Below are 26,655 nucleotides of genomic sequence, written 5' to 3' on the forward strand. Positions count from 1 at the left end.
AAAAGAAAATTATAAGCCAATATCCCTGATGAACATAGATGCAAAAATCCTCAAAATAGTAGCAAACCTTGTTTAATAATATATTGAAAAGATCATGTACCACCATCAAGTGGAATTTATTCTGGAGACGCAAGTACAGTTCAATAATCACAAATCAATCAACGTGATACACCACATTATCAAAATGAAGGATAAAAATCATATGATTATCTCAATAGATGCAGAAAAGCATTTGAAGAAATTCAACATCGGTTCATGATAAAAACTCTCAACAGACTGGGTTTAGAGGGAATGAACCTCAACATAATAAAGGCAATATAGGGGCGCCTGGGTGGCTCAGTGGGTTAAGCCTCTGCCTTTGGCTCAGGTCATGATCCTGGGGTCCTGGGATCGAGCCCTGCGTCGGGCTCTCTGCTCAACAGGGGGCCTGCTTCCTCCTCTCTCTCTCTGCCTGCCTCTCTGCCTACTGTGATCTCTGTCTGTCTGTCAAATAAATAAATAAAATCTTTAAAAAAAATAAAGGCAATATAAGAAACACACAGCTAACATCAATGGCGAGAAGCTGAGAGCTTTTCTTTTAAGACTGGGAACAAGACAAGGATTCCACTCTCCGTACTTTCAGCGTAATACTGAAGGCCCTAGCCACAGCAATCAGACCAAAAAACAAAAAACAGAACAAAATAAAAAAGGAATAAAAAGCATCCATATTGGCATATTGGTAAGGAAGAAGTTAAACTGTCACTATTTGCAGAGAACATGATAATATACATAGAAAACCCTCAAGATGCCACAAAGCAACTATGAGAACTCATAAACGAATTCAGCAAAGTAGCAGGTCACAAGAGTAATACACAGAGATCAGTTGTGCTTCTACACACTAATAGTGAAGTAGCAGAAAGAGAAATTAAGAAAATACTTCAATTAACAATTGCACCAAAAAGGATGAAATACCGAGGAATAAACTTAACCAAGGAGGTGAAAGACTGGTTTTCTGAAAACTATAAACCTTTGGTAAAAGAAATTGAAGACAACACAAATGAATGGAAATATGTACCATGCTCATAGGTTGGAAGAATTAATATTGCTAAAATGCCTATAACTACCCAAAGCAACCCACAGATTCAGTGCAATCCCTATCAAAATATCAAAAGCATTTTTTTTCCAAAAGCATTCTTCACAAACTAGAACAAATAATAGCAAAATTTGTATGGAAACACAAAAGACCATGAATAGCTAAAGCAATCTTGAGAAAGAACAAAGCTTGGAGATATCACAATGCTGGATTTCAAGGTATTCTACAAAGCTGCAATAATTAAAACAGTATGGTGTTGGCACAAAAATAGACACACGGATTAATGAAATGGAATAGAGAGCCCAGAAATGACCCCATGATCATATGGTCAATTAATCTTTGACAAAGGAGGCAAGAAAATACAATTAGGGGGGTATCTGGGTGGTTCAGTGGGTTGAGTGTCTGACTTCAGCTCAGGTCATGATCTTGGGGTCCTGAGATTGAGCCCCACATTGGGCTCCTTGCTCAGCAGTGAGTCTAGTTGTCCCTTTCCTGCTCATGCTCTCTGTCTCAAATAAATATATAAAAAAAATTTTTTTAGGAATATATAATTAGGAAAAGACAGTCTCTTCAATAAATGGTACTGGGAAAACTGAACAGCTACATGCCAAAGAATGAAACTGAAGCACTTTCTTACATCATCCTCAAAAATGAACTGAAGATGGATTACAGACCTAAATGTGAGACCTGAAATCATAAAACTCCTAGAAAAAAACACAGGCAGTAATTTCTTTGACATCAGTCATAGCAACATTTTCTAGATGTCTCTTCTCAGCAAGGGAAGCAAAAGCAAAAATGAACTACTGGGATGACATAGACCCTTGACTTAACAAGGGGTCTGTCTATACTCACTCATAAGACCTCAGTTCCAAGCCTTCTGTCCTCAAAAAAATTAAAAACAGAATTACCTTATGACAATAATTCCACAACAGGGTATTTACCCAAGGAAAATGAAAACACTAACTCAAAAAGATACATGTACCCCAATGTTTATTGCAGCATTACTTATAATAGCCAAGAGAGGGAAACAACTAGTGTCCACCAATAGACAAACGGATAAAGATGTGGTATTTATATACAGTAGAATATTCCTCACCACGGAAAGGAATGAGATCTTGCCATTTGTGACAACATGGGTAGACCTAGAGAGTATTACCTTAAGTGAAATAAGTCACACAGAGAAGGACAAATACTATGTGATTTCACTTGTATGTGAAATTTAAAAAATAGAATGAATGAATAAACAGAGAAACAAAAGGCTGAAACAAACTCTTATAAATATAAAGAACAAACAAGTGGTGGCCGGAGGGGACTGGGTAGAGCATTGGTAAAATGGGTGAAGGGGTGTGGCAGATACAGGCTTCCAATTATCAAATCAATAAATCATGGGGATAAAAGGTATGAAATAGGGAATATAGTCCATGATATCATTGTTTGGTGACAATGTTATGGAACCTGGACTGGATCCTGGCAGAAGAACCAAGCGACACTCAGAGACTGTGGGAGGATCGGAGGTTTATTTAACAACAGTGGGCTCAGACAAGATTATTCTCCAAAGGTCTGAGCCCTGAGCACAAGCAGGGAGGGGAATTTATACCCATCTACTTCCACATACTTGGTACTTTTGGCGTGCGCAGGAAAGAGGGTAGGAAAGAAGAACCTGGAAGGGCTTTGGGACAGGGACTGGAATTCCCTTGCTGGTTTGGTCAGCCATCTTAGAGTAGTTTTTCCTTATCAACAGATGTTAGCTACACTTGTGAGCACAGCATAATGTAGAGACTTGTCAAATAACTAGGTTGTACACCTGACACTAATGTCATATTGTGTGTCAACTTCAATTGAAAAAAAAAAAGTGAAGGGAACTTTCAAAGATGAGGATGGAGGAAATTTTGTTGGGGTAACTACCAGAAGGCACAGAGGAAGTTCAGAATTTGGGAGGAGTCAGAGAGGAGTGAATAAAACGAGACATAAAGAACTACTTGGGGTTAGATTTGAGAGAATGTGAAGTGACCTGGAAAGTATGGGTTTCTTGTGTTTTCAGACTTAGCAAGGAATGAAGGGCCAGATGAGATTGATGGTTCAGCAACTCGACAGTGGTGGCCAGGCCCTGAGAGTTGAGGCAGGGAGTGGTGCTGGCCTGGATGCTGGAGCTGAGCCTACTAGACCTTCCTGACCACTGAGTTGTGGGAGGTCTTATGGGGAGTACTTGGGCACCCTCGCACCTGGTCCATGTGCATGGAGCTTGCAGAGGGGAGGTCTGAGCTGAGCTGTAAGGATCTGGAGCACTTTTGTGGTTAGATGCAGGTTTGAGGTTGCACCAGGATTTCAAGGGCAATTCCTTTTACTTTGCATCCACCCAGGACCTAACAGCAGGGCTGCAGTGGTGGTGGGAGGGCTCCAGCACTCCCTAAGCTTTATCAAGAGGTCTGTGTGTACCCACTCACAAGACCTCAGTTCCAGGCCATCTGTCCGACAGAAACCTAGCACTACAGCTCAGGGCTGTCAAGCGGTTTTGAAAGCAGAAGGTATGGAAATGATCCTAGTCCATATCTTTTATCCTTAAGTTCTAAGCCTATTGTTAGAAAAATTCCGAGTTGGTGTTGTTCAGTGAGGTGTTTAGAGTTCAGTGAGGAATTGCAGGGTACACTAAAATCTCCATCTTATGACTCATGGCAGCGCTAAGACTTTGTACATGTAAAACCCTGAAAAATATTTTAGAAAAGAGCTGGGATGAATAAGACATTTTTCCTTTTTAAAAATTACCTCTTCCATTACTGATTTCTTCTGCATTTTGATAAACTTCTTGAAAATGAAACACTTCTAATGAACTCCAAGGAGCTTTCTCAGATTACCTCCACAGGGGACCAGAACAAGATCAGAAACACAATTATTTTGATTTGAGTGCTTTCTTGAGGAGTTGAACAGTAAGACAAATGGAACAACCATTAATGCATTTTCTTGTATTTTCCATTTAGTGGCAAATATGAAAGGGTGTTCGTTGTGGTCTCAAATAATAATATCCACCTGTCTTTTAAAAATATATACAGGTTTATTTTAATATGTATTATTGAATGAGTTTAATTTATTTTAATTACTGAATGAAATTAATTATATGAATAAAATATACAGATCGATGAGCTTTGACAAATGTATGCACTCATGTAACCATCACCCAAATCAATATATGCAACATTTCCATGGCCACTGAAAGCTTTCTTGTGCTCCTTTCCAGTCAATATCCCCAGTGAGACGCAATCACTCTGATTTCTTTTTTTTTTTTTTAAGATTTTATTTACTTATTTTATTTGTCAGAGAGAGAGAGAGCGTGAGAGCACAAGTAGGTAGAGCAGCAGGCAGAGGCAGAGAGAGAAGCAGGATCCCTGCTGAGCAAGGAGCCTGATGGAGGACTCCATCTCAGGATGCTGGGATCATGACCTAAGCCTAAGGCATCTGCTTAACCAACTGAGCCACCCAGGTGTCACCACTCTGATTTCTGTAGATTAATTTTACCTATTCTTGAACTTCATATAAACGGAATTGTACAGCTAAGTACTCTTTTGTGTCTGGATTCTTTCGTTCCACATAATGTTTTGAGACTCATTCATGTTGTTGCATGTATCAGTAGTTTTTTTGTTTTGTTTTGTTTTGTTTTTTACTGCTGAGTAGCATTCCATTCTATGTTCTTCTGGTTGATGGACATTTGGGTTATTTCCAGTTTGTGTTATTATACATTAAAAAAATGCAGCTTTGAATATTCATCTACATCTTTTTTTTTAAAGATTTTATTTGTTTATTTGACAGATGGAGATCATAAGTAGGCAGAGAGGCAGGCAGAGAGAGGAGGGGAAGCAGGCTTCCCACTGAGCAGAGAGCCTGATGCGAGGCTTGATCCCAGGACCCTGAGACCATGACCCTAGCCAAAGGCAGAGGCTTAACCCACTGAGCCACCCAGGCGCCCCTCATCTACATCTTTCTGTGGATATAAATTTTCATTGATCTTGGGCAGAAACAAAATTGCTGAGTCATAGGGTAGAAGTACAGTTAGCTTTTTATGGTACTGCCTTACTGTTTGGCTGTTCCAGTTTTCACTCCCACCAGCAATGCATGAGAGTTCCAGGTCCTCCACATCCTCACCCAGACTTGATGTTAAGTCTTTTTAACTTGAGCTATTCTAGGGGGTGTGTAGAGGTATTTTGTTGTAATTTTAACTTGCCTTTCTGATGAGAAACTTTAGGCTAGGCTCCTTCTCATGTTCTAACTGCCTATTTGTAGGTCTTCTTTTGCGAAGTATCTTTTCAATTCTTTTGCCCATTATCCAGCTCTTTTGAAGCTTTTGTTGAGAATATGGCCTCATCCGGCAGTTATCTGTTGATGGCTCACATTCTTTAGGAGAGAAGCTATACGCTGTGCAGACACTGACGCAGCAATGGCAGAAATCAGATAAGCTGGCTAAAAGCATGAGATCTGGATCTTTCTAAACAGTTTAAATTTCCCAGGACAATTGTAGAAGCAACCATTTTATCTGTAAAAACCTCCATGTGCTATTTCAGTTCTGTTTCAGAACACCAAGAACAATTACTCACTTCAGCGTAAAATTAGGGTTAGGGGAAATATCTAAAGGTAGTGTCACAGTCTATATAACATCGTATTTTTTCCATATAGAGTTATATCTTAAAACATAATTTTATTCAAGGACTATCCAAATTTGTGTCACAATGAACATATGCTAAAAGCTCATTGAAAAGTTTTGCTTTACAAGTTAGCATATTAAAAAATGAAGACACAGGGCACCTGGGTGGCTCAGTCGGTTGAGCGGCTGCCTTAGGTTCAGGTCAAGATCCGAGGGGGGCCTGGGATGGAACCCTGCATCAGGCTCCCTGCTCAGCGGGTAGTCTGCTTCTCCCTCTCTCTCTGCCTGCTGCTCTGCCTACTTGTGCTATCTCTCTGTCAAATAAATAAAATCTTTGAAAAAAAAAAAAAAAGAAAAGAAAATGACACAAAGATGTTGTTTCGGAGATAAAATGATCTGTAAGATCGTTTCCAATTCTAAGAGTTTATGACAAGGAAGTACATACAGCAGCAACTCGCCACATATTAATTGCTGAGCAAGTCATTAATATTAATGGTAAACAATAATATACATTGACTAATTTAACACATATTCCCAATCACTATTCCACTTTTCTTCCCTTAGTGTAAGGCTGGAAAGCCAGGGGCGCTGGGGTGGCTCAGTTGGTTAAATGTCCAACTCTTGATTTTTTGGCTCAGGTCAAGGTCTCAGGGTTGTGAGATCGAGCTCTGTGCTGGGTGTGGAGCCTGTTTAAGATTCTCTCTCTCTCCCTCTCCCCCCACCTTCAAAAAAATTAAAAAATAAAATAAAAGCTGGAAAGCCAAATAATTCACCTCTTATTTCTTTTGCATCTAGAAGTGGCTCTGGAACATAATTCTGGCTGATGAAGTATAAACTAAAGACACCAGCGAGGGCACTCTTTCCCAAGTAAAAGTCAGTCTCACTAAAGAAAAAAAAAATCCTTAAGCCCCTCACTTTTCCCCAAGAAGGTGAATATGAGACTCGAAAATACAGTAGCCATTTCGGGACGGTGAGAGAGAGGGTATGAGAACAAATCTTCATGCTGAAAATGTTGAGACCAGAAAGAAGACAGCATGGCTCCCGAGGGCATTACTTATCACTGTATTAACCTTAATCTTCCTATCCCTAGACTTCTTGTATGAGACAATAAACCGCTATCTGATTAAGCCAGTATAGCCTGGTCTTCTGATACTGGCAGAAAAATGTAACTGCCAGCTGATCCACTAGTGTTTAAAAGAAGGTATCATACCAAACATGGAATTACCCCTTTGTATTGTGCACTAACATCTTCCTTTTGAGCCCAGCTTTTTTAAGGATGTAATTGGTTTTCCTTAGAACTCCAAGTATTGAAACATAGCTATACTTTTATTTAGGCAGAAGGGGCTTAACACTTTTTACCATATTATCTACTCTAGGAACCAAATTTAAAAAAATAGATAAATCTAGTAATAACCTGTTCCAATATTATTTTAGCATTTATGAAAACATATACCAGACATTTTAATTTTTTTATCAATGATCTCTTCATATGTGTCTATTCTTTGAAAACAAAGATAAACTCCCCTTTCAGTGTATGAATGTTTGAATTTAGGTCATATATGATAGTAGTATGCTAGAACACAATGAAATGGTATAGGACACAATGCAATGGCTTGGCCAATAGCTGAAAACATAAAATATACAGCTCTAAAATACAAGTATAAATGAAGAGGTCTGAGTGTAGCCTTATAGAACTATAAACATATATGTGGACAAACTTCAGAAAAGTAATCTTGGAAGAAAATATGTTCAAATAGGTATTCTATTAATACAGTATAAACCAGTGGTGAAGAACATGGATTCTAGTTTCCTAGAATCCTAGTTTTATAACCTTATTTCCTAGTTTTATAACCTTAGGCAGATGCCTTAGCTCAGGATGCCATAACAAAATGCTATCAATTGGGTGGCTTAAACAACAGAAATTTAGGGGTGCCTGGGTGACCAAGTTGGTTAAGCCACCACTCTTGATTTCAGCTCAGGTCATGATGTCAGGGTCGGGATCATTCCCCTCTTCAGGCTCCAGGCTCAGCAAGGAGTCTACTGGAGATTCACTCTCTCCCTCACCCTCTGCCCCTCCCCTGCTCTCTCACTCTCTTTGTCTAAAATAAATAAATAAATCTTAAAAACAAAAAACAACAACAGAAATTTATTTTCTCACAGTTCTGGGAACTGGAAGGTCTGCAATCAAGAAGTCAGCAAGGTCAGTGACTGCTGAGGGGTCCCATTGGACTGCAGATGACCACTTTCATGTTGAGTTCTCACACGGCCTTTTCTCAATGCCTGCGTGGGGGCAGGGGAGTTTCTCCCATTTCTTATAAGCTACTGATCCTATTGCATTAGGGCGCCACCCTTATTTCCATTTAACCTTAATTACCTCCTAAAGCCTTATCTCCAAATACAATCACAGTGAAGTTAAGGGCTTCAACATACGAATTTGGGGAAGGCGACACAATTCAGTCCCTAGCAGCAGGTTACTCAGAAACTGCCTCTGTCTCTTCAGCTGTAAAAGGAGTTGATAACAGAAAGGGGGTTTTGTTAAGATTAAATGAGTTAATACATGTAAAGCTCTTAGAGGATAATTTGGTACCTAATAAGTGTTACGTAAGTTTTATTATCATTACTGACCATATTTCAGCAAGTTTCTAACAGGGAATTCTAACTTCTCAAAAACATTATTAAAATGTAAATGAATTACTGTTAATCAGGGTTTCTCAACCTCAATGCTACTGACATATTTGACTTGATAATTCTTTATTGTGGGGGGCTGTCATGTGCACTGGAAGAAGTACAGCAGCAACCATGGCCCCTACCCAATAGATCCCAGCAGTCCGATGAGCTGTGACAACCACAAATGTTTCCAGACATTGCCCAATGTCCCCTGCAGCGCAAAACCATTACCTGGTTGAGAACCACTACTATAAATCTATCCAGGATACAAAAGCTACGTACATTGACAGTATCAAATATTAAGTCATTTTAACAATATAAGAAATTCTTACAAAATGTAAAGTACAGGAAGCTTTGTCAACAATCCTTTTTTTAAACAGAAGTGTTTCAATATAATTTCGGATCTTTTTATTTAGGTTAATTTTTTCCCCTAAGTGTAGTGAATTGACCAGTTAAAAGTGTGTAAGTCTCTTTGTCAAGGATAAGACTTAATTAGTAAAATAAGGCTCATGTTCAACATTCCAGTTTCCAAAGATAATCTTTAAAAGGAAGGTGGAAGGTCACTTAAATTTGCTATAACTGAGGCCTCCATGATTCCCAAATTCTGGTAGAATAGCCCTTAAAAAACAGATGATCTATACCAGCACTGTCCAACAGAACTTTCTTCCACGATGGAAATGGATTCTAGGATGACCAGTATGGAAGCCACTCTCCGCATGTGACTATTGAGCCCCTGTAATGTGGCTAATGTGACTAAGGGACTGAATTTTAAATTTTAGTTAATTAAAATTAAAATTTAAATAGCTACACGTGGCTAGTGGCCCCATTATTGGATAGCACAGACCTACACCCTTCAAGAAAAGAAATTACTTTAAATGTTATTTTCTTCCTTAGGAGGCTTTTTTGTCAGTGAGCAGGCCCCCTTCTCCCCCTGCCCTACATAGAAGGTTACAAGCAGACAAATAATGAGAGTATGTAACTGAAGAGAGATGGAACTCAAGGCAAGGTAGGTAGGCAAGGAAGTGGAAGCGACGTGAACAACTTACTTCAAGGGGACACATAGCATTTCTCTCCCCAGAAATGCTATGGTGCACATACATACCACATATTGTTAAATAGTGTATAAGTGGGTTTTCATAATCCACACAAGAGATGGTCCTTGTAATCATATACTGTATATGCTGCAAATGAATGTGGTTTGTCTCTTAGAAGGTTCATTACATTACACTTTAAAAATCTGTTGTGAATCTAGTTACTATTCCCTAACAGATCCTGCAGTCTCTGAAGATAGGAAACCTACTTGTTTTCAAATTCTTTCTACCATTAAGGCAAAGCCTCATATATAGGAGGCAAGCAGTGAACACTAATGTTTTTAAAGATTTTATCTATTTTTCAGAGAGAGAGAGACAGAGCATGGCACACACAGGCAGGGGTAGTGGCAGGCAGAGGGAGGGAGATGCAGACTCCCCGCTGAGCAGTGAGCCACATGAGGACCATGATCCCCAGGACCCTGGGATCATGACCTGAGCCAAAGGCAGACGCTTAACCAAGTGATCCGCCCAGGCGCCCCCAAATTTCTTTTATAAATATATAATTTCTATAAAGGTAGAAAAAGAGCAGGAGTTAGTTTAGCAGAAGTTATTTACAAGGAAGGTCTAAAAATCACCACTAAAGAGTTAGATGACAATTGTATTACTCCAATCACACAAAGCTTGTTCTATACTATGATTTTTTGGATTTATAAAGTTCCCCCCCAAGGTGGTCTGGCAAGAATTCTGATTATTTTATTACACACAATTTTGGTACAAATAATCTAGTTGGACTTCTTATATAAGTCCTAATAAATTTAGTTAGTAGGTAGCTTCTTAAAAGCTAGGATAAGGGGCGCCTGGGTGGCTCAGTGGGTTAAAGCCTCTGCCTTCCGCTCAGGTCATGATCCCAGGGTCCATGATCCCAGGATCCCGCATTGGGCTCTCTGATCAGCAGGGAGCCTGCTTCCTCCTCTCTCTCTGCCTGCTTCTCATCTGTCAAAAAAAAAATAAAATAAAAATAAAATAAAAAATAAAAGCTAGGATAAAATGCAAATGCTGTAGAACATTTCATCTGCACTGAAATAGTTCCAAAAGCTTTTAACTGAGATTTTCATCTGGGAGGTTTTTTTCTAACTCTCTTCCCTGTCTAATTTATACACACACACACACACACACACACACACACTTCTTTGAAAACAACTGTGGGAGAGCCCATTGTTGCTGATGGGAATGTGCTTTTCAGATATGTTGGGTGGTTTTTAAAAAGTTGAAAACCATTCTCCTAAAAACTCATGTTGGCAGTTGTGCACAGGTTGTGGGTATACACAAATGTCCCAATTCCTACAAAAATCATCGCTGAAAACAAAACACCTTTTCTCAAGGCCATTCTTTTTTTTTTTTTTTAAGAATTTATTTATTTATTTGACAGACAGAGATCACAAGCAGGCAGAGAAGCAGGCAGAGAGAGAGGAGGAAGCAGGCTCCCCGCTGAGCAGAGAGCCCGATGCGGGGCTCCATCCCAGAACCCTGGGATCATGACCCGAGCCGAAGGCAGAGGCTTTAACCCGCTGAGCCACCCAGGCGCCCCTCTCAAGGCCATTCTTGAAGGCAGAGATCAGCAGGGGCAATACTGATCTATAATAATGGCTTATAGTTATTGAGTGCTTTCTATGTTTCAGGCACTGTTCCAGGTAGTTAACATGTATTAATTCATTTATTCTTCATAGCAACTCTACGAGGTAAATAATATTGTTGTTCCCATTTTAGTTGAGGAGATAGGGACAGAGAAGTTAAGAACTTGGTGCTGGGTCACACAGGTAGTAAACGATACAGTCAAGATTCCAAGTCAGGCTGAGTGACTTCTAAATTGCAGTCTTTCTACTATTCTGTACCACAGTTACATTCACTCAGGGAAAGCTTGCTTGCAGCCCCCTTAGGAAAAGCAGCTTCTGCTTCGATCACTGACTCAGCTTTATTGAGTGCAGAGAGACAAGAGAAAGCAGCAGGCTGATTGTAAAACCTGCTGCTGCTCTGAAAAGCTATGAAGATGAAAACTGAGAGCTTAAAAAAAGATAAATTTTCTAAGGTATGTGGGTTTCCCACAAAATCAAATGGTCAAAAAATGTACCCCCATATACTTATCTGCAACAGCCAGTAAAATATTTCTGCTAAGATGGAAAACCTAAAATTAAAGTGAGAGCTCAATATTTCTTAATATGAAATCTGGAAATCATGTTGACCCCATGACTAGAAAAAAATGTGACAGGCAAGTCATTAAAGGCCTCACTAATAATTCTTTGCAAAAGCTCATGGTGCAACAAGTAACCTGTGTTAAATTAACTTTTTCTTATAAAATTTTTATTGAGAACAGTTAAGAGTGCTTTATCCCATAACTAAAAATACATTATTTTTTTAAGTGCCACTTCTATCAGAGGAGCTTTCAAAATTGACTAAAATGAGGTAACAGTAGTACTTAACTGTTCTCAGTGTTTTACATGTGTATGAATTCACTTGGTCTTCAAGTCTCAAGCAATCTAGAGAGGTAGGTATTATTGTTACCCGCTGTATAGGAGAAAAACAGAGGTAAGTGACTTGCTCAAGGGCAGCCAAGTGGAGGTGCTGGGATGCAAATTCAAGTATCCTGGCTGTAGAGTCAGCTCTCAGCCACTAAATAGAGTGTCAAAATGCGGAGAAGATACTTTTCCTATAAGACATTATTTTGTTGAACAAAACCTACCCGTGGCAGAAACAGAATGACATAAAAAGGCAAAAGAGGAACTTAAAGTATATTTGTACTTTAATTCTAATTTTCCTTGTTAATTTTTCCTTTAAATATATATTTTTTTATTTTTTATTTATTTTTTAAAAATATATATCTTTAAAATGGGCTTACTAAACTAAACATGGAAATTTTCTAATTTTCTTTTCAGAGCATTATCTTGAAAAGCTAGCCCTTGGGAGTGAATTCAAAAAGCAAAAAAGCTTGGGTGGCTCAGTCGGTTAAGTGTCTGCCTTTGGCTTAAATCATGATCTCAGGGTCCTGGGACTGAGTCCCACATTGGGCTCCCTGCTCAGTGGGGAGCCTGCTTCTCCCTCTGCCTGCTGCTCTCCCTGCTTGTGTGTTCTCTCTCTCTGACAAATAAATGAATAAAATAAAAAAAATTTTTAAAAAGCAAAAAAGTTACCTTTCTTACCAGATGTCTACTAAACTTCTAAAGGAACACTTAAAACTTTTTTTTATCCTAAAGGCTTCTACGTTAGCTTCAATTAAATGAAACAATTTTGAGCTTATTCTTTAGGCCTAGAAGACTGTCAAGAGAATATTCACTAAACATGTCATTGAAATGTCCAACCATGCAACTAAAATGTAAATCAAAAGATTGCACACTGTTTTGTTTGGAGCTTTACTAAGCATGATCCACCATTTGGGTGGGAAAGTTCTTACCATTGGTGGAAATGCTCCCATGTTCCGAAGTCACAAGAGTTTGCGTTACTGCCGTCTATATGTAGTGATCACAAACATACATCCACACATGTGTCAGCCTACTTCTTTATGCCTTCTGGTGTGATTATGACCAAGCATTTAGATACTGAAATGCAAATAATTATAAATTACTTTCCTTTTATTTCCACTTGATATTGCAATTAAATTATTTTATATTACATATTTAGATATTACAATTAAGTTATTATACATATTTTAATTATGTGTGGAGGAGACATTTATGAATTGCACTTCAGGATAGTAATGGGAACATATTGTATAAGAAGTAATGGGTTTGATGGGATAAGATTTACTGATCTGGATGTCAGCTGTAATAGACAAATGCACCTTTGCCTCGATGGAAAATTAAAGAGCTAAAGATGACAAATGTATTTCCAATATACTAGTAAAATAAAATTCCACATCGTTTAACAAATGGAAAGAAAAATCTGTTCAATGCTTAACTTTTGCCTTGGTACTCGTAATTAAATGTGATAGTGTGTTCTTTCTGATGAAACAATATATACTAAACATTCAGATGGCTCTGCAGAGGAGCTGATATCATCCCAGGATGGGTAGGATCAGTGCTGCTTTGTCCCAGTCCCTCCTCCTCTTCTACACTCAGATGCTGATGCCTAGTAGAAACAAAGCTTTGTTAGGCTGTAGGCCTGTGGTTTTGCTGTGTGGAAAATCTACTTATTACCATCATCCTTCACATTTCATTTATATACTGTCATGCTAACTAAAATAACTTGACATTCTTATTATTTCTCTCTTCAATGCAAAACCAAATATTTGGTTCACATTTTATGAATACATCCTTTTAAAAACATCAAAACAAAAAGCTATTCAATTAGCTCACTGTACAATGATAAACATTTGAGTGGTCAAACATATTTGTGTATTATAATTAATTTTTAAAAATCTACTGTTATTTAATATGCATATACTACATAACCAGGATTATGAAAAACATGAAAGAAAATTCATTTCTAATCAATACACAAATGTTTCAATATATTTTACAAAATCAAGATTAGGAAAATTATTACATTAAATATGACCTAGAAAAGCATCTTCAATAACAGAACTTGAAATAAATTCTGTTAAGTTCTGAAAGGACACATGCGCGCACACATACACACCGCATAACACACACACACACCCCGCAAACTAAAAAGCCTAAATGTAATCTTAAAGAAAAATGGAAAAAAATTATTTGGAAGTGTCATTAATTTTTTTTTAAAGATTTTATTTATTTGATAGACAGATATCACAACTAGGCAGAGAGGCAGGAGGAAGCAGGTTCCCCGCCGAGCAGAGAGCCCGATGCTGGGCTCAATCCCAGGACCCTGAGACCATGACCTGAGCCGAAGGCAGAGGCTTAACCCACTGAACCACCCAGGTGCCCCTGGAAGTGTCATTAATTTATAAAAAAGAAAAACAATCTGAATAAACTACAAAGATGGGAGCAACACTCTTTCCAGCTGCTACTCTAAGCTGAAACAAGATGCTCCTAAAAATCCAAAAGACAGATTTTGGTTGGAATCTGTTAACATGTTACTAGGTCAGTTCTCTTGACATTTCAGCTCTCTTGACTTTCAAATAAGGACAGTAATAACTTATAATTCAAAAGTGTGTTATAAATGCAACATAGTCAAATCCATTTAAAAAACTTAAAAGTGAGGCATGAAGTCTAAATTATGCACACTAAAGGGAATTAAATATAAAATAATTTATACAAACTCCTTCATAAGCACTATTTTTACTCCCTTTATAGTAACTTATTTGTTAAATATAGTTCTACTGATCTTACTGTAAATGCCCAACTCCTATGTAACTATCACACTAGTCTTGTTAGATTAGGCATACTGTTTTAACATAGTTGTGCCTATATAATTTTTGTAAAGGATTAACTATAGATATTAACTATATAGATATTAACTGTATAATATAGTTATATATTTATATAACTATATAATATAGATATTAACTATAGATATCTGATTTCTCAATGTCTACTACATAGTAAAGGAGGTCATTCTTCCCCATTCTTTGGTTCACAGGGCTTTCCTCAAGCTTTCCATCCATTCATCCTTCCCATGTTCTTTATTTTCTTCTAGAAATAGATATTATGTTTCAGTGGTTTTCTCATTAATTTCTACTCAGTCACTCCACTATCCAACTCTTTACTGTCCTGTCTACAAATGTGTTTTCTGATTGCTGCATTGGGGACACGACATTTTCCAGTTGTAGCTCAAACATCTTCTTATAAAACAAAATTATCCTTCAAGGAGATTACTTTTCTGATTCTTTTATATACCTGAACAATGCGAACAGTGAGTTTAATGAATGGATGAATACATGTGTCATATTACACTTACACATCCATATACACATTGCGCTTAAAGTAAACCAAATCTAAGTTCAACAAATTTGAATCGAAATATGCTTTGTATTGGGGAGTGGGGCATTTGAAATGGAATCTTATTTTCCCATTGTGAACCAATATATTTATAACTGTAATAACTGGCTTCTGTGGAGATTTTTTTTTTTAATTTCAGTCATTGCAAGAAGACTGAATCCAGTTAAGAAAAACGAATACTTGTTTTTTTCTATATACAGAGAAAATAGTATGCTGGACTGTCTCCTTGGCAAACTACTACGATAGAAATGTAAGGCTGATCACTAAGCTATCTGTATTGGTGCTCAGTCATCTGTGAGAGAGTAATTTCTGAGCTGCTTGACTAGTACACATCCTAAATCTTCCTCTGCATCCACAGAACATGTGCCTAAAACAGAATGGTTAATGTCAACGTAAGTTTACTAGGAGGAAACAGCATGATTAATGACTTCCTCAGAGGAGAAAAAGAAACAGTAGTATACAATGCCAATTTTAAAAATGCGTTCAAGTTTTACTCCCTAAATGTATTCCTCATTTGAGATGCAATGTAACATCTTATTCAGTGCCTATTTTCTTAGCATATGTCTCAACAGTTAACTTAAGGCCATGAATCTTTGAAACAATACCAAATGGCAAGAATACACATATCAGCTTCAGTGTTTGTCTAAGCAATAAGTCCTATCACAAGGAAAAAGCAGTACTATCTAACCATCTATCTTTACTTGTAATACATTGTACTATATATTACATATAATTTACTACCGTAAAATGACAAATCTGTACTAGAAGTATAAAACCTATATTCTATGTATACACTACACTGTACTGCAAACATTTTATGTGCTACTTACTCTAAATATTCTAAAGAGGAATGCAAGAAAACACACTTAACAAATTTTGTCCATCTTTCACATTCAGTAAATTATGTCTTTAGGTAATATTTTCTAATCTTTTTTTTTTTTTTGAAGATTTTATTTAGTTATTTGACAGAGAGAGAGGGAACACAAGCAGTGGGAGTGGGAGAGGGAGAAGCAGACTTCCTGCTGAGCAGAGAGCTTGATGCCAGGCTCAATCCCAGGTCCCTGGGATCATGACCTGAGCCAAAGGCAAATGTTTAACAACTGAGCCATCCAGGTGCCCCACATTTTTTAATCTTTTATGATGCAATACTGTGTTTCTCCAGGTTGACTGCCATTAATGTTATATTTTTGCTTTATTTTCATTCTTCTCTTTGTATTGATTCTTCAACTGAAAATCCCTGAAGAGGAGCGCCTGGGTGGCTCAGTGGGTTAAAGCCTCTGCCTTCGGCTCAGGTCATGATCTCAGAGTCCTGGGATCGAGCCCCACATTGGGCTCTCTACTCAGTGGGGAGCCTGCTTCCTCCTCTCTTTCTGTCTACTTGTGGTCTCTGTCTGTCAAATAAATAAATAAAAATCTTAAAAAAAAAAATGAAAATCCCTGAAGAAGTCAGAGTATGTAGACTGTGTTGTGATACACGGTTTGGGGCTTGAAATAACTACATCTCTATAGGGGAATTTTCCCACTTTGTCATTCCTCTAGGTCTTTACCTCCATATCTATCCTCAAATCTACTCAATTCTAAGGTTTCAGCAGATGTTCAATAGAGACATTTATCATATGTAAACTCATATAATAACTTTTCTAAAGTCTTTGCTAGTAATATACTTACAGCTCTCAGTTTTCTGTAAGATATGATGTTAATTACATGGTTTTCTTAAAAAAAAAAAACCCAACCCAAATCATTTTTTTTTTTTTTTTTTAAAGATTTTTATTTATTTATTTGACAGAGAGAGATCACAAGTAGACAGAGAGGCAGGAACAGAGAGAGAGAGAGAGAGGGAAGCAGGCTCCTTGCTGAGCAGAGAGCCCGATGCGGGACTCGATCCCAGGACCCTGAGATCATGACCTGAGCCGAAGGCAGCGGCTTAACCCACTGAGCCACCCAGGCGCCCCCCCAAATCATTTTTTAAATTAATGACATGTTATGCATCAATTTAATGTTTCATTTTAGGTTTACCTAAGGCAAAAAAAAATCTAATTTGAAGATCTGAAGTGTAATAAAGGATCATAGATTGAAAAGCAACCAGCTAGAACTTCATTCTAATGTTCAGTTTTGTGTATATTAGTATGTTGGGAGAGAGATTCTGGCATGCATATGCTATGACTTCTGGAGACCTCAAAATGAGATGTTGAAAGTGGGATTAAACTTCGGGATTTAATCTATAATGTGTTTGGAATATGTTGCTTAAACTGTTTTCCCTGTTATTTCTTTATCCCCCATCCTTCCTTACACAAGTATCATTACATAAATGGTGTTCTATCCAGAATAGTCTAAGAACCCTTCATTTCCACGGAATTGATAAGTTTTAATCTTTCCAAAAGGATTTATCACTACTCACTGATATAGATAAGTGATTAAATAAATGGAGAAAAGATAAATATCCTATGCTGAAGAATTCCAAATAATGGAATACTCTATCCTTGAGAAGTAGAAGTCTAACTCCCACTCCCTAAGCGTTATCTTCCCTTAGTAACATTCTCCCTAATAATGCCGTATGGAAAAAGGGAAAGAGTAACTACAGGAAAGAAGCCTGATTTGGGTGCCTGGGTATCTCAGTCAGATAAGCATCTGACTCTTGGTTTTAGGTTATCATCATCTCAGGAACCTGAGATTGAGCCCAGTGTTGGGCTCCATGCTTAGCATGGAGTCTGCTGGAGATTATCTCCCTCTCCCTCTGCTCCTCCCCTGCTTGCATGCTCTCTAAAATAAATAAAATCAGGGTGCCTGGATGGCGCAGTTGGTTAAGTGTCTGCCTTCAGCTCAGGTCAGGGTCTCCGGGTGCTGGGATTGAGCCCCGAATTGTGCTCCCTGCTCAGTGGGAAGTCTGCTTCTCTCTCTCCCTCTCTGCCTCTCCCCACCGTGTATTCTTTTTCTCAAAAACAAACAAATAAAACAAAACAAAACAAAAACACAAAAAAACAACAAAACTTAAAAATAAAATAAAAAAAAAAAGCTTGACCAAAAATCCAGACAAGTAATCTAGGTCATCATGAACGTCAATAAATCATGTTGATAGTATTACCCTTGATATTATATGATAGAAAGATGCTTTACCCCTACATTGTAGTAAGTTTTTCAGTAAAATATGAAAAAATATATAATAAAGCAATAACTTCCAGAGAAATCAGATTAATAGTAGCCAATATGAAAGCCTATGAATTCTAGTTTTTAACATTCTTTTGTGTATTCACATTCCTTAGATATAAGATTCAGATTGACAAACTGCAGAAATGGATGATAAAGTTTTTAAGACTTCAGTTTTTATTTGAAATATTTTATTTATTTATTTGACACAGAAAGAGAGATCACAAGTAGGCAGAGAGGCAAATAGAGAGAGGGGGAAGCAGGCTCCCCGCTGAGCAGAGAGCCCAATGTAGGGCTCGATCCCAGGACATCGAGATCATGACCCAGACAGAAAGTAGAGGCTTAACCAACTGAGCCACCCAGGTGCCCCAAGACTTTAGTTTTTAAAATTCATAGCTGTGACCTTTATTATGGAAAAATTCAAAATAAACTTGTGGCCCATTATCTGTTGCCAAATAACCTCCATTAAATGTGAATGAGTTTAATAAAATTTAAGTATATTCTCACACTTAATTTTTCCAGGTAATAAACTTTAAGTTCTATTTTTTACCAAATAAGAGTATATGAATATTTTTTCAAATTAAGTAAAATCATTCAGTTAACATATTAGTTTATTAACATGAAGTTTAAGGTTGTATGTAAAATTGTAATAATGACAATTCAAATTAAATAAACAGAATAAACCATTTATTAAAACATTGTGTAATAAAATAAACTTTTTGATCCAATGCTACAGTGGTAAACATTTTCTCCTCATTAACATTCCACCCAAAACACAGTTTAATTACAACATAATCTGACCAGAACTTGAAAATACTTCTGTTCTTTATCGTCCAATGACTGAGCAGTGAGGTGAATGTAAATTTAGGTTTTCTTGATGAGCCCAAGACAGAGGATGATAGCTTGAAAGGCAATTGAAATTGCATATGCCCAAAGGTTAAATTTTATTTACCCTGTTCACTGGTCCAAACTTAAAATTTTCATTATATCAAATAAAGAGTTCATGAATCACCCCCTCTCGCCAAAAATAACTATCAGGGACAAATTGAGGATAAGAGTTGGGTTTTAAACTGCACTTTATTTGTTACTGTAACATTGTCTTTTTTTTTTTTAACCGATCGACTATAAGCATGCAACAAGTTCTCTTCCGAATGGAACTGCTTCCACAGCCCTTGGATATCAGTAAGAAAATTATGAAGTCATTCAATTTGTAGCTCTCTCCTCCTTTAAAGCACTTCTAAGCAGTGTGTGTGACACATACCACAGAGGTAGGAAAGACCATCTTTAATAAATTATCTTCTTAATAGTAGAGAATTTCTGAAAATAAAACTAACAAAATGCCGAACGATGCCTCTGATGAGTACCAAAAGACCACAGAGCCATCTCCTCCTACTTGAAGAATTAGTTCCCTGGAGTGTCCTGGCCTTTGTAGGGCACTTGATAACAAGATCCACCAGGGCTCCAAATAAATGCACTACGAAAGCCTTCCGCCACTCTCATTTGCCGATTCTCTGGACCACCCAATCCTGCTGGCAGAGAGGGCAGCGATTGTTCTGTTTCACCCACAGGGACATGCAGCAGTTGTGAAAGGAATGATTACATTCTCCCCAGACCACTGAAAGGAGAAAAAAAAAAAGATTATTTGACATTACATATTTTAAGTTAAATTACTGAACTCAAATCATAGGTTATTTTATGTTACGACAAATAATCATGGTTCATGATCTTGAATCAAGATGGCTAATTGGTCAACATTTTTTCTACCTATCAAGAAATAAAAACTTACCTGTGTAAATTACACTTAAGAAGTGAGATGAGGCGCTGTGATTAGGGGACTTTCCAGCATTGTTTAGAATCTGTGGATGATGTGGTGGCCCCCAGCCCCTACACAGCTCCACAAGCTGTCTTCCTGAAGTTAGGAGATTAAAGAACTTGAGCCTTCCTTAGATCCCAGAACTTCTCAGTCATACACTGACCTGGAAACCTTTTGAGTTTTACTTTATTAAGAAACAGCCTCCTGATTTTGATTTACCAAGATAATGAGTTAAATGTTTTCAGTTCATAGTAGTCTATTATAAATAGATGCCATGCTTCGAAACATTAGTTGTACATCTAGTGAGTTATTTTCCAAAAGTAGTGATGAACTGTGTTAAGTCATCCATAAGCAGTGCAATTCCTGATGTGACAAATACATTAACTTTTCAAAGCGGGTGGCTGGAAAGAGAGATAGGTCTCTTTGTGGTCAAAGAAAGGTGGCCTGAACCTCACAATTTCTGTTAGTATTTTTTAAACCAAGGGAAGTCACCCATAATCTGAAATACAGTCTCAAATGTGGGTTTTATTTGTCACTTCCTTAACCTACATCATAACAAAACAATGGAAAGAAATAGGAAAAAAAAAGGAAAAAAAAAAAAAAACCATGAAAGAAACCTACATCTTCTTATGAAAATTAGCTATAGGGAATAGGAAACAAGGGGAAATCATTCTAAGTGTTTCAGGATGAAAAAACAGGATTTAATAAATACAACATAAATCATTATTAAGATGCTGTATGTAAACCATGCAAACACAAAGTACAAAGTTAACCTTCATCTCCAGAAAAGCTTTTATATATAGCAATCTAGAAGTGATGACTTCAAGATCTAGGACATAAAAACTTTTGAACTGCTTAAAACGTTTAGCTTAAGACAACTTTTGTAGTCCCAGACTATTAACAAGATTTAATAGATTTCCATATATAAACTATATTGGAGAAAATCTTGAGACTTAAAATTTTTTCTGTTAGTTGAAAAGTTAAATATTATATCATAAGAGTACTGAAAACTGAAGTGCTTTATTAGAATAAAACCTTACCAAATCTGACCTATAATACAGTTAAATTTAAGATGTCTTGGCAAATTCCTTACTTCATAATTTTCTTAATAGAAAAGAATGATTTCTTTTTAGAATATGAAATATGAAAAAAAACCCACATCTAGAATATGTAATCAATTCTTAATTACAGGAAATAAAAGGACTTGTACATTAATTCCATTAAGGCCTTTAGAGAACCAACACATTTTATATTAATAATGGATCACTGCTTTACAGTTTATTTTTGTGTATTGATAAAGTCAATCTTGATTGCAAATTCAAACATCCCCACTGAGAGAAAACCTTCAGTTGGAAAAGCAAGAGAATGAAATTACAACATACCAACACAATCCTCTTGTTTGTTTTCAGCTTGACATCTAAGACAGGCATCTAAAAATAAACAAATAGCAATTCTCATTCTGATGCTCAGAATGCAATTTTTAAAACCCAGACACTTCAAAGTCAAATAAAAGCCCAAAGGGTTAGAGATGGAGATAAGAGACCCGTATTATTAATTTCTCATCTGAACATAACTGTTTAAAGATGAATAAAGTACAAGGCACTCTACTTATTTACTTATGACCAGGAGCAATTTCACAAGGGTTACAAACCCTCTATTTTCACAAGCTCTGATGAGAAGATGTCCCCAAGGTGCATGCAATCACTATAGAAAAATATGCCATACTCCATTATATATTAGAAGTTCATATAGACTCACTGGGCATGATCACATAGATCAACCTTAAGGGCAGTTTATTTTCAAGATACCATTTTAGGTAAGCCATGCATATATATTGGTATTTGCTTATACACACATAAAGAAACTCCAGAAGAATACCAAGTAACTACTAATAAAGTCTACCAAAGAGGGGATGGTGGGAAGGAGTTTTCACTGTATATTTTCTTAAAATTCTGAATTATGTGACTATATGATCTATACAAAAATTAAAATACTAATTTTTAAAGAACCTCTTAAATACTATGTTGTCTCTCTTTTTTTTTTCTTTTTAAAGAAAATGCTCCCTTGGGGCTCCTGGGTGGCTCAGTTGGTTAAGTGTCTGCCTTCAGCTCAGGTCATGATCCCAGGGTCCTGGGGCATCAGGCACCATGCTCAATGGGGAGCCTCCTTTTCCCTCTCTACCACTTGTGCTCTCCTGCTCTTTCTCTCTCTCTCTCTCTCTCACAAATAAATAAATCTTTAAAAAAATGAAAGAAAAAGGGGCGCCTGGGATGGAGCCCTGCATCGGGCTTTCTGCTTGGTGGGGAGCCTGCTTCCCTTCCTCTCTCTCTGCCTACTTGTGATCTCTGTCCTACAAATAAAAAATAAATTCTTAAAAAAAAAAAAAAAAGGAGAGAAAAGGAAAAAGCAAAGCAAAGGAAAAGAAATCCTCCCTTTATGAATATGTCTGAGTCCAAAGCATTTATCCAACAATGGCAAAGTATTTTGATAATTTATTTGGGAGTAAATTCTAGGAATGGGAACCTAAAGGGTATACTAGAAGTTTTCCAAATTCACTCTACTACTATTTGCTTCATGAAGGAGATAATATAAAATAATGGGACCCCCCAAAATGGATTCATTCACTAGCTGGAAGAGGAGTCCAAGACGGGTAAAAGGAAATTCAAACCAACAGAAAAAAAAATTAGTTTCTAACATAAATTGGAGAAAAAGAATTCTGTAAAAATAGATACACAGTGGAGTTGAAGCCTGCTCCTCTTCTTAAACTGGATTATGCTCAGGCGTTTGTTTGCTCCTCTCTGCATGCTCTTACCCTAAAAAAACACACCACCCTGGCCTCTTCGATGTGGATTAAAAACAACCACTGCCTCCTGAGGCTTTCTTCAATCCCACAATTACTGAGCATCTACTCTGTATAAGGAGTTATGCACTGGGGACACCAAAATGACTGAGTCTGGGTCCCTGGTCTCACCAGGAAATGGGGAGGTAGGCAGGCAAACAACTAAATATCATAAGGATCATGATATAAGGGTGAAGACATGGCTCTGGTTCTGTATAATCATAGAATTATAGTCTGTGACCCCAACTACCTCTTTCACAAATTAGGAAAACAAGACTCCAAAAGGTATGTCAAATGTCCAAGTTAACATAAATAGCCATGAAGGGTTACTCCAGCTCTTTAGAACTCAACAGAACTAGCAAACCTATTTTCCTCTTCTTCAACACTTGGGTCACTGCCATCTGCCCCTTTCAGAATGAAGGGAGAAGAGCCGAAACCAAAGAAGAGAGTGTTAACCACATCAGAACAGGCTGACAGGCAAATCTTGGATCAAGAAGTTACAATAAATCGTTTAGGTGTAAGAAAATGAATTTGAAATGTGAAGGAAATAGAATTAAGTGGGCTCCTTTGCACAATCGAGAAATCTCTGGATTACAATTTTGATTGTGCTTTTAGACTCATTATCAAAACCCAACCTAAATCTAAAAATTCCTAAATTTTTAGATAAAATAAAAAAAATTCTTTTCATGGGATGCCTGGGTGGCTCATTTGGTTAAGCTGCTGCCTTCGGTTCAGGTCATGATCCCAGGGTTCTGGGATTGAGTCCCACATCGGGCTCCTTGCTCGATGGGGAGCCTGCTTCTCTCTCTTCCTCTGCCTGCCACTCTGCCTGCTTGTGTGCTCTCTCTCTCTCTGACAAATAAATAAATAAAATCTTAAAAAAAAATTCTTTTCATGATATTCGTAAGATCTAAAACAGAACATTTCTAAGGAGTGCAATAACAGTAACACCTTTTAGAATGATGCTGCTAGGGTAAGCTTGGGAAGTCTGAAAAACAAACTTCCTTCTGTCACCTGACCACTAAATGGATTTTAACACCTCATAAACAAAATACAGAGGTTTAGTCCAGAATACTTTCCTGAACTCAAAGGACAGCCATTGTAAATCTGCAAAAATAATCCACCATAGCAGAATACTGGCTATAATTAGAATGTTAATATTAACGTGAACCATTTATAGCCATACTTTGACTTACTCTAAATATCCCAGTAAAGCTTATTTGTTGCAAGATTTCAACCATTACTCTGAATTCTGTATTTCTACTTACAAATATAAAACTTTTCTTCGGGGAAAAATATAAAACACGCTTTCTCGAACACTTTTTTTTTTTTTTTTTTTTTTAAGATTTTATTTATTTATTTGTCAGAGAGAGAGAGAGCGCACAGGCAGACAGAGTGGCAGAGGGAGAAGCAGGCTCCCCGCAGAGAAAGGAGCCCGATGTGGGACTTGATCCCAGGATGCCGGGATCATGACCTGAGCCAAAGGCAGCCGCTTAACCAACCAAGCCACCCAGGCGTCCCTCGAACACTCTTCTTTTTAAACTAAAGAAAATTTTGAGGATAAAATATTTAGCAAAGCTTGTCTTGCAAAAGAAGAAAAGATTAAATTGTCTGGATAAGTTAACAATGGCACATAAACTGGAAATTATGACTGTAGTTTGAATAAGGGGTGGGGTAAGGCGGCTTTACTGCAGGCCAGTAAACTAGGTACTTTTAAGACCTAATTCTAAAATAAGTGGATCATGTCTGAAATCAAGTTCTTTCAAAAGTAAGAAATAAAAAATATTTTAATCCCATTTTTGTTAATCCTTTTTGAAACAAGCTTTATGAATAAAAAACAAAAGAGTGTATTATAGAGAGTGTAAACTGAGAATCTCTGGATTCTGGTAGGTTTAAATTTCATCCCTTGAGATAGTAATTGTGTTTATTTTCTCCAATTCTCTCATTTTTCAGAGCAAAACACAAAGTCTTCGAACTACAGAACCTGTTTTTTTTCCACCTACCCCAAGAAACACTGAAATACTCTCTCAGTATTTTAAATGATTTAAAAATGTAACTTGCATTTAGATAGCATCTCTTTTTCAAGGTGGTCTGAGACCTTAAAACAGAGCGCATATAAAATATAAAAAGATGAAGCTGCTCTGCCGGGTTTCACTTGGTCCAGTATTTTGATCGGAAATATCACAGAAAGAAGTTAAGACTTTATTTGTACAAGAGGGTTCTCCACAAAGGCCTGACACAGAGCAAGTCAGATCTTCTTCAGGAAATGGCATCCTACGATAGGGAGGGGCCAGAAGGAGATGAAGTTTTATGTTTCTGAATAAAGGGCTTACATTCTTCAATTCCCGCGAACCTTATATACTCCTGAACCACACTGTGTCCCCTTCAAGACAAGGGAGTGCCATCTGACCCATCCTGAGGCGTGCAGATTTAAAAAGACTGCGGAACATCAGGAGCTAATCCAAAAATGCAACGGCTACAACACTTTTCCTCCCTTCGCCTCTGAGGAGCGGACTGAGGGTGTCGTTTTTGTGGAGGACGACTCCAGAGCATCACTTCGGTGTGTGACCACAATCATTAAAGTGCCCTCCTTATTCCGGGCCTTTACTCTGACCCCCTCTGCGGTGTGGTTTTGGAGACGGAGCGGGCCACACCAACCCAAGTGGTTTCTCCTAGCTGCCAACAAATGACCCAGTTTTATTTCCTCGGCCACACCCATCACCACCTGAAATTACCTTAATTCCTGGACTCACAATCCGTTTCTCTCGCTACAAGACCAGCTCCCGACGCCGGGCGCCCGCGGAAGCCCCGGCGGCGGCAGCAGCAGCCCTCAGGCCGGCTGCAGCACTGTTAGCCCCGGCACCCCTGCCCCCACTCCAGCCGACCCAAGTCTCTCGGAGCCCTCTTCCCCCGTCCCCCACTCCAAGTCCGCCCGGCGGAGGCCGGAACGGGGCCCCGGCCTCGCGTGTAGCGCTTACCCATCACCTGGACCCTGCAGATGGCGCACGTATCGCACTCCACGTCCCAGCTCCACATAGCCACCGCGTTCCACTTTTTAAGAGAGAACATCTTGTCGCCTCCCGACTTTGAGCCTGCGCTCCCGGAGTGAGAGGACAGGGCGCAGGGTTCCTCGCCGTCTTCCACGTCGGCCATGGCGGCGACGCGGAGCCGGCAGCGGAGACGTTAAGTCGCGGGAGGCGGGCGGCTATGGCGGCTCCGTGGGGCCGCCCGGCGGGCTACAGCGCCGCCTGCAGGCCGCGGGCCGCCGCGGCGCCTACGACGGGGCCGCTCCGATTGGCTGGCGCGGCCCATTGACGTCATTTGACGCTAGCGCCAGGCCGCTTGTCCACTATGCACGTCCCTGCTCGCTGGGGCAACCCTGAGGGCTGAAGGCCTTTAGGGCGATTCTGGTGTGAAGCCTGGACGCTTCGCTGCTCAGTGTTTCTTTCCCGCGCCCGGGAGCTCTCTATGCAGGCACCAGGTGACCTGCTGTGTGCTTTCGGGAAACTTACCACTCTCAAAAATTATCCTGTTACTAAAACTGTTACCC

At 38.3% G+C, this 26,655-nt stretch overlaps 1 protein-coding gene across 3 annotated transcripts; it reads right to left on the reverse strand.

Moving 5' to 3' along the window:
• Nucleotides 1–19,514: 19,514 nt before the first annotated feature.
• Nucleotides 19,515–26,331, reverse strand: LOC111148303 (ring finger protein 7). 3 transcript variants are annotated; one of them, XM_022504797.1, is made up of 3 exons: nt 26,084–26,331; nt 21,649–21,696; nt 19,515–20,068 (listed from the first exon to the last, which is right to left on the reverse strand). In XM_022504797.1, the coding sequence occupies exons 1-3, from the start codon at nt 26,256–26,258 to the stop codon at nt 19,950–19,952; spliced, it is 342 nt and encodes a 113-aa protein (XP_022360505.1). In that variant the 5' UTR covers nt 26,259–26,331; the 3' UTR covers nt 19,515–19,949. The 3 variants fall into 3 exon arrangements, with proteins under 3 accessions (XP_022360505.1, XP_022360521.1, XP_022360515.1); XM_022504813.1 differs by having other exon boundaries at nt 26,091–26,293; XM_022504807.1 differs by lacking the exon at nt 21,649–21,696 and having other exon boundaries at nt 19,544–20,068; nt 26,084–26,293.
• Nucleotides 26,332–26,655: the final 324 nt, after the last annotated feature.

Source organism: Enhydra lutris, unplaced genomic scaffold (assembly GCF_002288905.1).
Source record: "Enhydra lutris kenyoni isolate GAN:26980312 unplaced genomic scaffold, ASM228890v2 scaffoldscaffold2, whole genome shotgun sequence".
Lineage (NCBI taxonomy): Eukaryota > Metazoa > Chordata > Mammalia > Carnivora > Mustelidae > Enhydra > Enhydra lutris.